This window comes from Delphinapterus leucas, chromosome 15 (assembly GCF_059928025.1).
Source record: "Delphinapterus leucas isolate spDelLeu-1000000601 "Yukka" chromosome 15, BTC_Dleu_Yukka2, whole genome shotgun sequence".
NCBI lineage: Eukaryota > Metazoa > Chordata > Mammalia > Artiodactyla > Monodontidae > Delphinapterus > Delphinapterus leucas.
The window spans coordinates 64,705,940-64,723,948 of record NC_143143.1 but is presented as its reverse complement, the minus strand read 5'-3'; the positions used below and the strand labels follow the sequence as shown (position 1 = coordinate 64,723,948).

General features: G+C 38.0%; 1 protein-coding gene across 2 annotated transcripts in view; it reads left to right on the top strand.

The window, feature by feature from the left end:
- TRPC4AP (transient receptor potential cation channel subfamily C member 4 associated protein) overlaps window positions 1–18,009 on the top strand; it is a 78,128-nt gene that overhangs the window by 18,578 nt on the left and 41,541 nt on the right. For both annotated transcript variants that reach the window (XM_030762928.2, XM_022592595.3), the window contains exons 2-6: window positions 4,822–4,950; window positions 8,007–8,123; window positions 10,983–11,040; window positions 13,004–13,059; window positions 17,070–17,198. In XM_030762928.2, coding sequence (XP_030618788.2) covers window positions 4,822–4,950; window positions 8,007–8,123; window positions 10,983–11,040; window positions 13,004–13,059; window positions 17,070–17,198 — 489 coding nt within the window. The remainder of the gene's footprint in view (window positions 1–4,821; window positions 4,951–8,006; window positions 8,124–10,982; window positions 11,041–13,003; window positions 13,060–17,069; window positions 17,199–18,009) is intronic.

The following is an 18,009-nucleotide window of genomic DNA, read 5'->3' as shown; positions in this document are numbered from 1 at the left end:
TTTGGGAGTGTTCCATCCTCTTCAATTTTTTGGAATAGTTTGAGTATAGGTATTATTTCTTCTTTATATGTTTGGTAGAATTCTCCTGTGAAGCTGTCTGGTCCTGGACTTCTGTTTGCTGGAAGTTTTTAAAATTTCAAATTCTACACTATTAGTGATCAGGCTGTTCAGATTGTCTGTTTCTTCCTGATTCAGTATTGGAAGGTTGTATGTTTCTAGAAATTTGTCCATTTCTTCTAGGTTGTCCAACTTGTTGGCACATAACTGATCATAATATTCGCTTGTGATTTTTTTGTATCTCTGTGATATCAGTTGTTATTTCTCCTCTTTCATTTCTTATTTTGTTTATTTGGGTCCTCTCTCTTTCTGGCTAAAGGCTTAACAGTTTTGTTTTATCTTAAAAAAAAAACTAGATCTTGGTTTCATTGATCTTTTGTATTTTTTTTTTTTTTGGTTTCTCTTATATAGTTCCTCTCTGATTTTTATTATTTCCTTCCTTCTGCAACTTTGGGCTTTGTTCTTTCTAATTCCTTTAGATAGTAGGTTAGGTTCTTTATTTGAGAGTTTTGTTTTGTTTCTTGATATAGGCCTGTATCACTATAAACTCCCCTCTTAGAACTGCTTTTGCTGCATCTCAGATTTTAGAATGTTGTGTTTCCATTTTCATTCTTTGGGTATTTTCTGATTTCCTCTTTGATTTCTTCAGTGACCCATTGGTTTTTTGGTAGTTTATTTTAGTCTCCACCTGTTTGTGTTTTTTCCCCATTTTTCTTGTAATTGGTTTCTAGTTTCATACTGTTGTGGTCAGAAAAAATGCTTGACATAATTATCTATGCACTTAAATTTGTTGAGACTAGTTTTGTGGCCTAGCATGTGGTCTTTCCTGGAGAATGTTCCATGTGCACTTGAAAAGAATGTGTGTTCTTTTTTTGGATGGACTGTCCTGTAGATACCTATTAAGTACAACTGGTCTAATGTGTTATTTAAGACCACTGTTTCATTATTGATTTTCTGTGTCAGTGATCTGTCTATTGATGTAAGTGGGGTGTTAAATCCCCTACTGTTATTGTGTTATTGTCAACTTCTCCTTTTATGTTTGTTAATGTTTGCTTTATGTATTTAGGTTCTTCTGTATTAAGTGAATATATGTAAATGAGTGTTATATTCTCTCTTCTGTTGATTCCTTTACTATTATATAATGCCCTTCTTTTTTTGTTATATACTTTGCTTTAAAGTCTATTTTGTCTGATATGAGTATTCTTTCTTGTTATTTCCGTTTGCATGAAATGTCTTTTTCCATCCCCTCACTTTCAGGTGTGTTTTTAGCTCTGAAATGAGTCTTTTATAAGCAACATATAGATGGGTCTTGGTTTTTTATCCAGTCAGCCACCCTATGTCTTTTGATTGGAGCATTTAGTCCATTGACATTTAAAATGATTATTGATAGGTATGTACTTACTGCCTTGTATGTACTTATTGTTACTTTTTTTTTTTTAAACAATCAGGGCCTTCTTTCCTTTTTTAAAAAAATTTATTTATTTTTGGCCACGTTGGGTCTTCGTTGCTGCATGTGAGCTTTTCTCAAGTTGCGGTGAGCAGAGGCTACTCTTTGTTGCAGTGCGCGGGCCTCTCATTGCAGTGGCTTCTCTTGTTTCAGAGCACAGGCTCTTGGCACGTGGGCTTCAGTAGTTGTGGCGTGTGTGCTCTAGATCTCAGGCTCAGTAGTTGTGGCACATGGGCTTAGTTGCTCCACAGCATGTGGGATCTTCCCGGACCAGGGATTGAACCTGTGTCCCCTGCAATGGCAGGCAGATTCTTAACCACTGCACCACCAGGGAAGTCCCTATTGTTACTTGTTTTCTGGTTGTTTTTGTAGTTCTCCTCTGTTCTCTTTTTCTTCTTTTAGTTTCTTCCTTTGTGGTTTGACGATTTTCTTTAGTGGCATGCTTATGTTCCTTTTTCTCTAGTGTTTGTGTATCTATTTTAGGTTTTGATTTGTGGTTACTATGACATTCATATATGTTGACTTTTAACTGTATTGACTTGTTTTAAACTAATAGTCATGTAAGTTAAATGCATTCTAAAAGATCTACATTTTTTTTACTCCTCTCCCTCACATTTTGTTTTTGATGTCATAGTTTTATATCTTTATGTTTATCCCTTTATTGTTTATTATAGTTACAGTTGACTTTACAATTTTTTGTCTTTTAATCTTCATGTAGCTTATTTAAGTGGTTGATCCTCAGCCTTTACAATATATTTGCCTTTCAGGCTTTCACCATTAATTATGATGATAGCTGTGGAATTTTGATTAACACCCTTTATCAGATTGATTACATTGATTAGTTTTCATGTTTGACCCAACCTTGCATTCCTGACATGCATCTTGCTTTGTCTGTTGTATAATCCTTTTTACATATTGTTGGACTTGGTTTGCTGGCACAGCTGATCCTTGAACAATAGGTTTGAATTCCATGAGTCCACTTATACGTGGATTGTTTTCAATAAATACTTACTGCAGTACTACATGATCTGCGGTTCAGTCTGTGGATGTGGAACCGTTGATACAGGGCTGATTGTAAAATTCAACTGTATGGGCAGTTGTCACCCCTAACCCCCATGTTGTTCAAGGATCAGCTATTTTGCTGGGCGTTTTTGTGTTTATATTCATCAGAGATATTGTTCTATAAGTTTTCTTTTAATGTCTTTGTTTGGTTTTGGTATCAGGATAATAGTAGCCTCATAGAATGAGTTGGGACCTGTTCCCTCCTCTTCTGTTTTATGGAAGAGCCTGTGAAGTATTTGCTAATTTCTCTTTAAATGTTCAGTAGAATTTACCAGTGAAGCATCTGGACTTAGGCTTTTCTTTGTGGGTAGTTTCTTTCCTTCCTTACTTGCTCCCTCCCTCCCTTTCTTCCTTTCCTATTAAATTACTAATTTGATCTCTTTAATTGTTGTAGGTATGTCAGATTTTCTGTTTCTTCTTGAGTCAGTTTCTGTTGTTTGTGTCTTTCTGGGAGTTTGTATATTTCATCTAAGTTATGTAGTTTGTTGGCATACAGTTGCTCCTAGTACTTCCTTGTAAACCTTTTTATTTCCTTAAAATTGGTAGTATTGTCCCCTCTTTCATTCCTGAATATAGTTGAGTCAGTGTGAGTTGGTCACTGTAACTATTTTCAATATTATTGGTTTTTCAAAGAACCAAATTTGATTTTGTTGATTATTCTCTGTTATTTTTCTTTTCTCTATATCACTTATTTTTGCAATGATCTTTTTAATTTCCTTGTGCTTGCTTTGGGTTTGGTTTATTCCTTTTTTCTCCTAGTTTCTTATTGTGGAAGATAAGATCATCTGAGATCCTCTCTCCTTTTTAATATAAATGTTTATAACTATAAATTTGTCTGTAAGCACTGCTTTTGCTGAGTCCCATGAAACCATTATCATCTTTCTTTCCTTTCAAGGAAGGGAAAGGTGTTTTTTCATAGTTCTGGGGCTTGCCTTGATTTGAGCTTGCTTGAAGTATATAAAATTTCTGATAATCATTTAGACCTACGGAAGTGGTAATTTCCTATGGTTCACCCTAATACAAATTACTTTCACAAACATCTCATTACCTCCCATTACCCCTGTATTATCTTATTTTTACAATCTAAGAAAACAAGCTCAGGAAGAATAATGGGACTTGCTCAAGGTCATAGGACTGATACGCGTCCAGATAGGCTAAGATGTTATTGAAGACGTGCATGTCCTGTAATAAATTACAGTGAACTTTTGATCTAATTGAGGGACAAGTGTACATGAAAATAATTGACTTCTGGCACCTGATAATGCTGTGTCCCCAAAGTAGACACTGCCATATTGATTAATGAACCTGTCATTAGACTAGGCTATTGCTCATGCCTTCACACATTTACTGAGTGTCTGATCTGTGTCTGGCATTCTTTGAGAGAAAGAAGGTGTGCACAATAAACACAGCTTGGTACCTACTCTGAAGGAGCTTGTGGTCTACAGGAGGGGGGGACAAATGAGCCAGTAATTATGATACAATATGATAAATGTTAGATAAGGCCCCAGACTCTTAGAAAGGAGAGAGGGGAAGGCCTATCAAGGAAAATTTCTGGTTTTTTGGCTTGCATTTAGGAGAAAGAGCTTTCTGGGTAGAAAAGACATCCAAAGATGTTCTGTGGCGGTAGAGTTCACCCTTGAACAATACAGGGGGGTCGGGGCACTGACCCTCCACAGTTGAAAATTCTTGTATAGCTTTGAGTCGGCCCTCCATACCTGCAGTTTCCCTGCACCTGTGGATTCAACCAATTGTGTAGTACTGTAGTATTTACTATTGAAAAAAAATCCCATATATAAGAGGACCCACACAGTTCAAACGTGTGTTTAAGGGTCAACTGTATATGGGTGTGTGTAAATAATTACCCACCTTGCCCCGACCTTAGGTTTATTTTCTCCCCGCACAGGTGGCATACCATATATACAGGTACACAGCTCTGTAGGCAGGGGAAAAGCATGTGCAGAGAGGCACAGAGAGAGAACATGTACATCTGGAGCCTAGAGCGGGCACTGGGAAAGAGATGAAGCTAGAGAGGAAAGTAGGTAGGTGATAGAATAGGAAGGGTGTGTATCATGAGCAAGGGGCTGGACTTTTATCTTGCAGGCTGTTGGGGAACTTCTGAACGTTTCTAGAAAGACCTTTGAATTATTTGTCCTGGGTGGGTTTGGGAGCCAGCTGCTCCCTTTTGCTGTATATGCTAGTAGTTCTTTCCTCACCAGTAAACTTTTCCTCTTTTTTTTTTTTCTTTTGCGTCACAGTTCACTGAAACATTTTTGACGGAGAGGGACAAACAGTCCAAATGGAGTGGAATTCCTCAGCTGCTCCTTAAGCTGTATGCAACCAGCCACCTCCACAGTGACTTCATTGAGTGCCAGAACATCCTCAAGGTAACTGTTAGGGGACTTGGAGGGACTGCATTCAGGGTCTCCAGATGATACAAGATGTCTGTTTTTTTTCTCTTCTTCCGCCTACTTTTTAAAATAGTCTGTTTTTATTGCATAAGCTATAGAAAATTTGGGAAGTTCAGAAAAAGTGCAAACAAGAAAATAAAAATCACCAATAATCCCCCACCACCCAGAGATAATCACCATTAAGTTTCCTGTGTATATACTTTTGGGTTTTATTCACATTTGTTTTGTATCAGCGCTTGCTTAATTAAGGAGGCCTGTGCCCTGGGATTAGGTTACCTTCTTTTTCAACAGGATTTAAAAGATCCCATTTTGCTGAAGGTTCAAGAAGTAGCCTTGTGGCTGTTGATAATTATGACTAGCATATAAAGATGAAGGGACTGGGCCTGGTGGTTGGGAGAGGGATGGAAAGAATGCATAGACATCTAGGGCAGTTGTTCTCAATCTTGAGTGTGTATCAGAGTCACCTGGAAGGCTTGTTAAAACAGAGTCCTGGGCCCAACCGGCAGAGTTTCTTATTTAGTAGGTCAGACTTCAGCTTGGGGAGGTGGGTCCAACTTTGAATTTAGATTACTGGCTCTAATGTAGCTAAAACCCATGCAAGTTATATTTGATCATAATGAAACGATATAATGTTTTTCAGAGGTGAAGTTCTGTTTGTTATATCGCATAAGAAGTCATTTAAAAATATAATAGGGCCAGGGGCTTCCCTGGTGGTGCAGTGGTTGAGAGTCTGCCTGCCGATGCAGGGGACATGGGTTCGTGCCCCGATCTGGGAAGATCCCACATGCTGCGGAGTGGCTGGGTCCGTGAGCCATGGCCGCTGAGCCTGCACGTCCGGAGCCTGTGCTCCGCAACGGGAGAGGCCACAGCAGTGAGAGGCCCGTGTACCGCAAAAAAAAAAAATATGTATATATAATAGGGCCAAGAAGTTTAGTCTGTACCTTTGAGAAGAGACGTTTGGGACTTCCCTGGTGGTCCAGTGGTAAAGGATCCGCCTTTACCACTGGCGGGGACACGGGTTCAATCCCTGGTCAGGGAACTAAGATCCCACATGCTGCAGGGCAACTAAGCTCACTTGCCACAACTACTGAGCCCGTATGCCTCAACTAGAGAGCCTGCGTGCCTCAAACTACAGAGCCCACGTGCTCTGGAACCCGCGTGCCACAACTACAGAGCCCAGGTGCCCTGGAGCCTACGCGCCACAACTAGAGAAGAGAAAACCCGCACGCCACAACTAGAGAGAAACCTGCACACTGCAACGAAAGATCCCGCGTGCCTCAACAAAGATCCTGCATGCTGCAACTAAGACCTAGCACAGCCAGAAATAAATAAATTAATTAATTAATAATAAATCTTTAAAAAAATAGAAGAGATGTTTTGTCTATACAACTTTTTTGTAAGTTGAAAATCATTCCCAAATAAAAGTTTAATTAAAAAGAAGGCATTTTGTGTTCTTGATCTTCTCACAGTCTGATTAGGATAGAAATAGTGTCTTACACTTGGTTGAAAACATTTTGCAAGGAATAAGGCATTATTTCATTTGATTCCTGCAAAATCTCTGAGATATGAGGTAGATGAAAGAGGGAAATTAATATTTTGAGTGCTTGCTATGTGATCATCATTTCTTTATGCACTCAGCAAATACTTATTTGAAATGTACTGTGTACCAGGCATATTTAATTTTTATGATAACTCTGTGAGATGGGTGGTATTAGTTTATTAGTCCAAAATACTTTGATGGCAGGTAACAGTAACCCACTCAGATTAGCGAAAAAGATCTTTTATTGTCTCACATAATCGGAAAGCACAGATGTGAACTGAGGGGCCAAATAGAGTTAGGCTGTCCATTTCTTATCTTGACATCTGTGTGTGGCCTCATGTTCCTCCACAGAAGTAGGGCTATTGCCTGAGGAAGAGAAAAGGAGATACTGAGCAGGCAAATCCAGATGTCTTCTCCGTTCCCTTTTTCAGTTGAGAAAACAGACTCAGCATAACCTGCCCAAAGTCACGTGGCTATTATTGCTTTGAGCCCAGATTTGTCTTATTCCTGAAACCAGTTTCCATTGTACCATGTTGCCAGCAGAATTACATTCTAGTTTTATAAATGAGAGAAATGAAACCCAGAGAAAGTAGTTCAGTCACTTACTAATTATGTGATCTTGTACAACTTTGTGATTTTGTTTTTCACCTGTAAAACTACACTCACTTCACTGAATTGTTTTAAAGATTAAATGGGCTAAAGTATAGAAACCCAGTGCTTGGCATATAATAGGTTATCCATAAGAGAGGGTTCTGCTTTTTCTTTTTCTTTTTTTTTTTTTTTTTTTTTTTGCTTTTTCTTGATGTGTGGTACCTGGACCAACATCAGCATCACTTGGAGACTTATTATAAATGCACATTGTCAGGCCCCACCCCAGACCTATTAAATCAGAAACTGCAGGTGGGACCCAGCAGTCTGGGTTTTAACAAGCCCTTCAGATGATTCTGATGCTCATCACTGTGTGAGAACTACTGATCTAGCCCACTGTGTTCCATCTTCCCTCGAGGTTCCTGAGAAGGGAGCATAATGAGTAGAGCCCTATTATATTCTTCCTATCCTATCTCCTGCTTCACCCCAAATAGTTCTGCTTTCTTTTGTAAGCACAGACTCAGGAGCCAGACTTCCTAGGTTTAAGTCCTGACTCTGTCACATACCCTGTATGACATTGACAACTTCTTTGTATCTCAGTCTCCTTATCTGTAAAATTGGGCTGATAAATTACTATTATATCATTGGGTTGTGAGGATTAAAATAGGTAATAGATGAAGTATTTAGAACCATGCCTGGTACATAATAAGCATTTAATAAGTTAGCTATTACTACTATTACAACAACTTTTATTGTATCAGCTTTTCTGTAAGATTTTTTTTTATGGTTCATTGTCTTTGACCTCATGGGAGTTCAAGTTGTGACTAAAATGCAAACTGGTGTTTTGGTGTCTGGTTTGTGTTGGATGCTAAACTGAATGTCTTTCTGTATCCTTTTTCACTAGGAAATTTCTCCTCTTCTCTCCATGGAGGCTATGGCATTTGTTACTGAAGAGAGGAAACTTACCCAAGAAACCACTTATCCAAATACTTATATTTTTGATTTGTTTGGAGGTGTTGATGTAAGTTGTTGTTTATTATTACTACTGCTACTTAATGGCTTGGGAATTTAACTCTTGAAATGGGAGGTAGGAAACATTTTACAATTTATAGCAAACATTTCAGAATTTTCATCTTTTTTTATGATTTTTAAAAAATTTTTACTGAGTTATAATTTACATACCATACAGTTCACTTGCTTTACTTGTACAATTCAATGATTTTTGGTGTATTTACAGAGTTACAGAGTAACTATCACTACAGACATAGTTTTTTTTTTTTGGCCACGTGGCATGTGGGATCTTCCCCAGCCAGGGATTGAACCCACACCTCCTGCATTGGAAGGTGGAGTCTTAACCGCTGGACCCCCAGGGAAGTCCCCAGAATTTTCATCTTTAGAAGCTCAGTGGTATTCACATATATTGAAGCACCAAAGCTTTTACACTAGAATAATTGATTTATGTAAATTGATCTGGTGGCGCAGTGGTTAGGAATTCGCCTCCCAGTGCAGGGCTTGTTCCCTGGTCAGGAAACTAGATTCCACATGCATGCCGCAACTAAGACCCGGCACAACCAAAAATAAATAAATTAATTAAATTAATAAAATTGTAAAATATATATATATATATCCCCTTTTTTTTAAGGTACAAAGTAACAGGTATGTCTTTCTGGGACTTCCCTGGTGGTCCAGTGGTTAAGAGTCCACATTCCCAGTGCAGGGTGCCCAGGTTCAATCCCTGGTCGGGGAACTAGATCCCGCATGCTGCAATGAAGATCCCGCATGTGGCAGCTAAGACCCAGTGCAGCCAAATAAATAAATTTATAAAAAAAAAAAGAAAAAAAATGGAGATCTGCATAAATTAAATGACTTCAGGGACTAGGATGAACTGGAGAGTGCATGCCTGCTTTTATGGGGAAATGGCTTCCATTCCTATTGACCTTTGCCCTCAGGGATGTAGGAAATCTAGATTCTTATGTAGAATCTTCCAGCCTTTCAGTAGATGTAGACCACGTGAATTATGTCTGTGGCCCAGGTAAGATCCATCACTTGGCATTCAGGGACTTCTAATTTATTCATTGACATAGTCCATCCTCTATTTGAAGAGAATTTATTTTAAATATAATAACCTATGCAGATGAATATCTTATACTTTTCTTGGATGACTGTGAAAAGTGGGGCATCTCTTTTCAAAAGCATTTGTGTAGTATGCCTCAAAACCTTAAAGATCATTACTCATTTTGCCCTGTTGTTCCCATTTATGTGAATCTCTCATGAAGACGTAAGTCAAAATGAGATGAGGCTTTGTATACAAAGATGCTTAGTGTGGCTTTATATATAATAGTTAAAAGTATTCATCAGGAGGAAGGTAGTTCTTGTTTTCTATAAGGTCAATGGTGATCTCGTTGATATTCTCTGTTATTTTCTGTTCTCTGCTAAATTAGTTTCCATTCTAATCCTTATTACTTTTCTTCTGCTTGCTTTGGCTTTGTGTTGCACCTCTTTTTCCAGTGAATTGAAGTGAAAGGTTAGGTTATTGGTTTGAGATAATTCCCTTTTTCTTCTTTTAAGCGAAATTTATTTTTTGCATTTTTATTGAAGTATAGTTGTTGTACAATATAGTGATTCACAATTTTTAAAGGTTCTGCTTTGTTTATAGTTATTGTAAAATATTGGCTGTATCCCCCATGTTGTACAATACATCCTTGTAGGCTATCTTAGACTTACTAGTTTGTACCTCCCACTCTCCCACCTTTATATTGCCCCCCCCCCCCGACTGGTAACCACTAGTTTGTTCTCTGTATCTGTGAGTCTGCTTCTTTTTTATTATAGTCACTATTGTGTTTTACTTTTTTAGATTCCACATACAAGTGATATACAGTGTTTGTCTTTCTCTGTCTGACTTATTTCATTTAGCATAATGTCCTCCAAGTCCATCCATGTTGCTGCAGATGGCAAAATTTCATTCTTTTTTATGGCTGAGTAGTATTCCTGTGTGTGTGTGTGTGTGTGTGTGTGTGTGTGTGTGTATTCCATGTGTGCTTGAGTAGAATGTGTATTCTGCTGTTGCTGGTCAGAATGCTTTATAGCTGTCAGAGCTTGTTGGTTTACAGTGTTCAAGTCTTCTGTATTTTTGGTATTACTTCATTGTCTATCCATTATTGAAAGTAGGGTATTATCCAGCTATTATTTTTGAATTGTCTCCTTCAGTTCTGTTAGCTTTTGCTTCATGTATTTTGAGGTTCTGTTGTTAGATGCATATATGTTTATAATTGTTATATCGTCCCGATGGATTGACCCTTTTATCATTATAAACTGTCCTTTGTTTCAACAGAATGGGTTTTTAAATGCATATTTATTGTAAACAGTTTAAACAGAATTATGTGTTGTATTAAAAGTATGAAAAATGAATGCATATACTCCCCAGCCCCCTGTAGAAATCAGTATTAACAGTTTATGGTATACCTTTTGTGATTCTTTTTATAAACTTATGTTTATAAAAAGAACACAAATATTCTAAAAGCAAAAGAGGAATCATAGTGAAAATGTTCTGCAGCTTTTAAAAAATTAAAGCCACGTTGGACCCCAGAGATTAACTAATCTAACATTCTTATTTTTAAAAATGAGAGCCAAGGCCATGGAGGGACACTGACTTGCCCGAGTTTACATGGGGAATAGGTGGCTGAGCTGCAACTAGAACCCAGGTTTCCTGACTCTTGGTACAGTGCTTATTTCCCTGAACTTCACTGCCTTCTGCCTGTGTTGGAACCAAGAGGGTCTTGCAGTACCCTGACAGATATTTGGGCCATGAGTTGTCATGGCAAAGACTGTTTTGTAAGTTGTGCTTTGAATTTTGAAGCTTTTATCCAATTTTTTTTTATAGCTCCTTGTAGAAATTCTTATGAGGCCTACAATCTCTATTCGGGGACAGAAACTGAAAAGTAAGTATACTTACCAGCCACTGGTACTCATTTCCTAACCTCCTGTTATGATGGTAATTCCCAGGAGTTTCTCTTCTTTCCCTTCCTAACTCTTAACAGTGAGGACATGCCTTATGTTCGGCTGTAGGACACTCTCCGCCCCTAACTAAGCAGCTCTCTTTATTTTATACTTGGTAGAAATATAAGTCTAGTGCTTTAAAAGAAAAAGTGTGAAAATTACTGGGCTAAAAGAATTGCATCTTTGTAGTTTCTAATAGTCCTTGGTTTCAGCTTTTATGTTTTCTTTGCAAATTCTTATTTCTCATATAGTTAATTGAGAGAGTAAGGAAAAGCCTGGTAAGATCATTTGTTTTATTTTTTTAATTATTGTCTTGTTTTTGTTGTTATAAAAGTGATATAAGCTCTTTGTGAAAAGTTCAGTCATTACCAGAATGTGTAATTTATTTGTGCTTAGGGTAGCACATTATTTCTTGGACTGGGTGGTAGGTATATGGGTATTATTCTATTATTATTCTCTATAACTTACACATGTTGCAAATATTATTCTTAGGTAGTCAGTTGATAATTTAAAAAAATGAGTAAGTACACTTACTTTGGCATTAAAAGCCAGAGATCAGTTAACATCTGATGAATGCTCTACTACAAATATCACTTTTTTTTTTAATTAAAAACTTTTCCTCCCAACATCAACATGACATATTATGTAAGGCCTTGTTTGTATGTGTAGTAGTGGTTAAGAGGATTCATATTCATCTTTTATGTCGCAGCTTTGTATCCTATCTAAATTGGTCTTCATGTCCTCTACCCTCATAGCAGGTAGCATCTTGTAATTACTTGTTGGTGTACTTATTTATTCTCTCTTCCCCCACTAGATTTATAAGTTCCGTGAGGCTTTGTCTTTTTTTTTTTTTTTCGCTAACCACTGTATATTCTGTATCTGCTCTAGAGTGGATGCTGAATAAATATTAGATGAATGAGTGAATTCCAGTTCCCTTTGAAAATGAAAGGTCTAGAAGTACTGAGATATACTGATCTGGTGTTCCAGCCTGCTCTGAAGTCATGAAATAAATAAACCAAAAAGTCCCCATAGGTTGAAAAGTGGTGATGAGGGTTACAGGACATCTGCATTGTCTCAAGATTATGTCAGATAACCCTTCTGGTCAAGCTAGCTTGGCAGGGCTGCCCACTGGGATCTTGGAGGGAAGCCTAACATTTTAGAGTTTGTGGCAGCATAGGAATTAATGCAAACAGTTTTTAAAAATAAAAGTAATGCCAAACAAAACACTTTACCCATGGTTCATACTCAATTTTATCATCTCCCAGTTTTGAGGACTTGAAAATTTAGTTTCCTTTTTGTCGTACTCTCCTGTTCCTGCTCACAGAGAAGTAACTAGTTCTTTATTGGTACCCAACGTAAATAACAACAGAACAAAACACATTGAGTCTGTAGTAAAAATGACATCCTTGTTTGCTGCTAGTAGAATTTTCAGTGGAAATTTACAACATCAACCCAATTACTTTGGATTCTCGTAATTCTGCTTTTGGAAATGTATCTTAGGGAACCAGTTCAACACAAGCATAAAAGGACTATATGTTATGTTGTTTATTTCTAGCCTATTTAAATAGCAAAATTTTTAAAACCCTGGATATAATTCTAATCAAGCTATAAAGGAACATGGCTTACTAAGTGATAACACCACAACAGGTTGAAATTATAAAGACTGTGGAACATAATAAGCATAATACTATATCAAACCAAAAAGCAGTGTACAAATTGGTTTGTAGGCTCTGATGCAGGCACCATGAAACTCTTTGGTGAATAAGGACTGGAAGGAGGTATGCTAAAAGGAAAATAATCATCTTGGAGGGGATTATGAGGAACAATTCTGTGTTCAAAAATTTAATTCTGTTACACTATCTTTCCAATGAGAAAAATAACCAGTTATTCCTCTTTCACTTTCAGTAAGTGATGAAATGTCCAAGGACTGTTTGAGCATCTTGTATAATACCTGTGTCTGTGTAAGTATCCCTGCCATCAGGGCCTCATTTTTCTCCCTGCCACATCTGCAGTGCTCGAGGAGGGAAGATTTGAATGGGGTGGTAGACATGACAGCTATCTTCAGACATTGGAGAATTGGACTGATATGTGCCTGAGAACCATAACCAACAGGTAGAAATTATGGATGGCAAAATTTCATATTAATTGAGCCATGGCTGCTTCAGCAGGTACTGAACTCCTCTAGCCCTGGAGGTGTCCAAGCACAGACTGAACAAAAAACTTGTTAAATGGATGCAAGCATTGAAAGAGTGCCTGTGACCTTTTAGGATTCCTTTAAACTCTATTGTACCTACTCCTTCATTTTTATTGTTAGAAAACAAAACAAGAACCAGAAGACCCACCATGTGTTGATCAGGACACCCAACTAGGTTGATCACTGAGTGGGAAAGAATGGTGAATAAAAGAAGCAATTTGGTGGAAAGAGCATAGCACTTAGTGCTAGAACTTGGTTTGGGGTTCTAGCTCTTGGCTTCATGCTTATTAATTCTCCTCCCTGTGCTTTAGTTTCTTATCTTAGTAGAGTGTAGTTGGTAATCATACATCATAGGGTTGTTGTGGGATTTAAATGAGATGATAGATGTGAAAGCACTTTGTAAAGCAATATACAAATGTTAATTTTTGTAAGACCCAGTACCTGTCTTTTGGGAACATATGTGGTAAACTGTAAAGAGTGAATCAAATACAGCAGAATGAAACAAATGCTGTTGTAGAAGTGAAACCTCTATGCAATGAAAACACAAAGGAACATTTAATTCCATTTCATTTCTTGCCTCATTCAAACAAAGATTTCGGGCATCGTTAGGAGTATGTAAGGTCTACCAATATTATAAATTTAGAAGTAGGTATCCAGGAATTGGGCTGAACATAAAATCATCTGTATCGCGGATGGGGTACAAATTTGGGTTTAAGTTGATATCGTATATTAACGCATATATTTGGAACCTAGAAAAATTGTACAGATGAACTGGTTTGCAGGGCAGAAATAGAGACACAGATGTAGAGAACTAATGTATGGACACCACGGGGGGAAAGTGGCGGGCGGGGTGGTGGTGGTGGGATGAATTGGGAGATTGGGATTGACATGTATACACTAATATGTGTAAAATGGATAACTAATAAGAACCTGCTGTATAAAAAAAAATTCAAAAAATAAAGAAAACAGAAGCAATATTGTAACAAATTCAATAAACACTTTAAAAATGGTCCACATCAAAAAAAAAAAAAAGAATAATGCTACTATGAACATTTATTCATATGTGTAAACTTGACTGAGCTAAGGGACGCCCAGATATCTGGTTAAACATTTTTTTTCTGGGCGTGTCTGTGAGGGTGTCTCTGGAAGAGATTAGCATTTGAATCAGTAGATGCCCTCACCAATGTGGGTGACCACCATCCAATCCATTGAGGCCCTGAATAGAGCAAAAAGGTGGGGAGGTTGGGCGAATTCACTCTCTGCCTGAGCTGAGACATCCGTCTTCCCCTGCCCTCGGACTTGGAGTTCCTGGTTCTTGGGCCTTTGGCTCCAACAGGGACTTACACTGTTGGTTCTGATTCTCAGGCCTTCCGTTTCTGACTGAATTTCATCACCAGTTTTCCTGGTTCTCCAACTTGCAGATGGCATATCAAGGGACTTCTCAGCCTCCATTTAAAAAAAAAGTTTGGGTTTAAGCTTCTTAGCAACCAACACAAATAGGGAAATATGTTTCAACACTTAACACAAAGTTCAGCATCCATAACATTGCTATGCAACAGAAATATAACACTTAGGTTATTTTATTTTACCTTTAGGAATAGCATATTTATTAGTTCAGGATTGATATCTTTTTTTTTTTGGCTGCGTTGGGTCTTCGTTGCTGTGCGCGGGCTTTCTCTAGTTGCGTTGAGCAGGGGCTACTCTTGGTTGTGGTGCGTGTGCTTCTCACTGCGGTGCCTTCTCGTTGCAGAGCACAGGCTCTAGGCGCATGGGCTTCAGTAGTTGTGGCACGTGAGCTCAGTAGTTGTGGCTCACGGGCTCCAGAACACAGGCTCAGCAGTTCTGGCGCGTGGGCTTAGTTGCTCTGCAGCATGTGGGATCTTCCTGGACCAGGGCTCGAACCCGTGTCCCCAGCATTGGCAGGCGGACTCTCAACCACTGCGCCACCAGGGAAGCTCCAGGATTGATATCTTAAGATAAAAATCAGCATCCACAAAAACCTTGACAACATAAATGATAGGCTGTTTGAATAAAAAGAATTGAAAAGGGATAATGTAAAGCTTTGGACATAACTCTAAATAAACAAATAAGAAATTAATGCTGAGGGCTTCCCTGGTGGCGCAGTGGTTGAGAGTCCGCCTGCTGATGCAGGAGACGCGGGTTCGTGCCCCGGTCTGGGAAGATCCCACATGCCGCGGAGCGGCTGCGCCCGTGAGCCATGGCCGCTGAGCCTGCGCATCCGGAGCCTGTGCTCCGCAATGGGAGAGGCCACGGCACTGAGAGGCCCGCGTACCGCCAAAAAAAAAAAAAAAAATTAATGCTGAGGCCCTGAGCAAGGGAGATATGTCTTAGGGGCATACAAATGAAAAATAGTTTAGGGGCCTAAACTGTCAGTAAGTTCAAAAGGATTCAGCAAAAACTATTGTCACCAAAAAGGCTAATGCAATCTTAGTGTAATAAACCTGCACTTTTAGTCACTGATTAGGCTATATATGGTATTTTGTGTTTGCTTCTGTGTATCACATTTTAAAAAGTATAAGAATGTATTATACCAGTCTCTCAAGAATATTAGAGTATAATATAAAAATACTCCAAAAACAAGTGAAATAACCCATCACCCCACCATACTTAGGTTATTTTCAATTTCCTTGTAGCCACGTTTTTTAGAAAGTAAGAAAAGAAGTAGGAAGAAATAGGTGAAATTAATTTTAATGATGTATTTTATTTAGCACAGTGTATCAAGAATGTTATTCCAACATGTCATCAATATAAGTAATTATTAATGGGATATAATTCCTTTTTTTTTTGTATTAAGGTTTCAAAATCCAGTGTGTTTTTTACTCTCAGAGCACATCTCAGTTCAGACTAGCCACGTTTCACGGGCTCAGTAGCCACATGTAGCTAGTGGCACAGGTAAGCACAGACAGACCCGTGAGATAAAAATAAACTAATTGTTCGGGTAGTGCACAATTATTCTTGTAACTAAGGCCAGTAAGAAATTGTTCTTATAAAAAAAGATGATATATGTGTGATGTAATGACTCCATCATTGTCAGCTTCCATGTAGTTAATAGTCTTATGAGGCAGTCTTAATGAGGCTGTTCGTTAATAATGACACCTAATGTTAATAATATTCCAGCAAAACACAGTTCAGTTAAAAAAAGGAAGGAAGGGAAAGGAAAGAAAGGGAAGGAAGGAAGGAAAGGGAAAGAAAGAAAGAAAAGGAGAGAAAGAAAAGGAAAGCAAAGAAATAAGAAACAGAAACGTAAAGAACATAGGATGATATGGTCCAACTTTGTGCTGATCTGGCTTAAATCCAGGTTAGATGGAAACCTAGGGCTTTTAGAGTTGCAAACACCAGTGCCTCCAAGGATCAGGCAGAAAACAAGAAACGTTTGAAGTTGCCTGTTTTGGAGTGGGGACTTGTGCAAATTGTGACTAACTGGAGTAAGCATATCCTATCTGAAGACTTAAAGTCAAAATTTAAAAGGTATTGCTGGCCAAATAAAACTTGGCCTACTGGGTGCTGGCTTATAGCTCTTGATTTAGGTACTAGGTTAAAAACCTATGATGGATATTATTTAAAAACTCCTCCCCAGAAAAATACATTTGTACACAGTGTTTTATGTATAGTTTTAGGGAATTAAGGGCTCAGCTAACAGTTCCTGATGTAGCGTGGAATTGCTTTTCCAGTGTCTGGAGTGGATATTTTGTCCTTCATATTTTATTTTGGGGTTATAACCTATTCTGCTTTTTCTCTTCTTCTCCCTTGCGATAGACGGAAGGGGTTACAAAGCGTTTGGCAGAAAAGAATGACTTTGTGATCTTCCTGTTTACACTGATGACGAGTAAGAAGACATTCTTACAGACAGCAACCCTCATTGAAGATATTTTGGGTGTTAAAAAGGTGAGCTGTATCCTCTAGCAGGTGAATGACCAGGTGGAGGAGAGTGCCTCAGACAGTTGGATTCTCAAACCTGAATAATGTACAGAACTCTTTTAAAGAAAAACTCTGCCATACTCCTAGTGTTAAAATTATTTTTTTGTGTTACTTAAGTATATTCACTAGGTTATACTACTTATACTAATAGATCTTAAATGATTATAAAACCTAAACAAATAGATTGAAATCAAACTAATTATAAAACTCAAACGCTCAGATTGACTTTGTGAATTTAATGTGTTAGCTAATGTTACTTTGCTGAAATCAAATTGTCCCTCAATTATTATGGTGCAAGATCTTTTTAGCATAGCTCTAATGCTGTATGCTGTATAATAACTCCATTCTCCTACCACTTTTCTATATTTGAACTGTTGTGAAGCTTTCTTGTGAGGATGTTTGACTTTCACTTATTACGTTCACCTCTATTTTTTCTCATTAGTTTTCAACAAAGTTTAATTGACACCAACATAGGAAATAACAAATACGAGCACTGAAATCCTGCCAGTTGGTCATAAGATGGACATTCAAATGATCCAGGATATGCTTTAAAAAAAAAAAAACAAAAGGACTATGATCGAAGTGAAAGCACTAAATTAAATATTTGTCATCGAGAATTCACAGACCGCGCCCCCCCCCAAACAGATCTATAGGCATGTTAGAGAATCACTATATTAGATTTTTGGTGTAATGCTTGTTAGGACCTGGCTTACTTCCCCAAGTCCTTGTCCCATGCCTCCACGTCGGTTGCAGGTTTGCAGATTTCTTCCTTTTACTA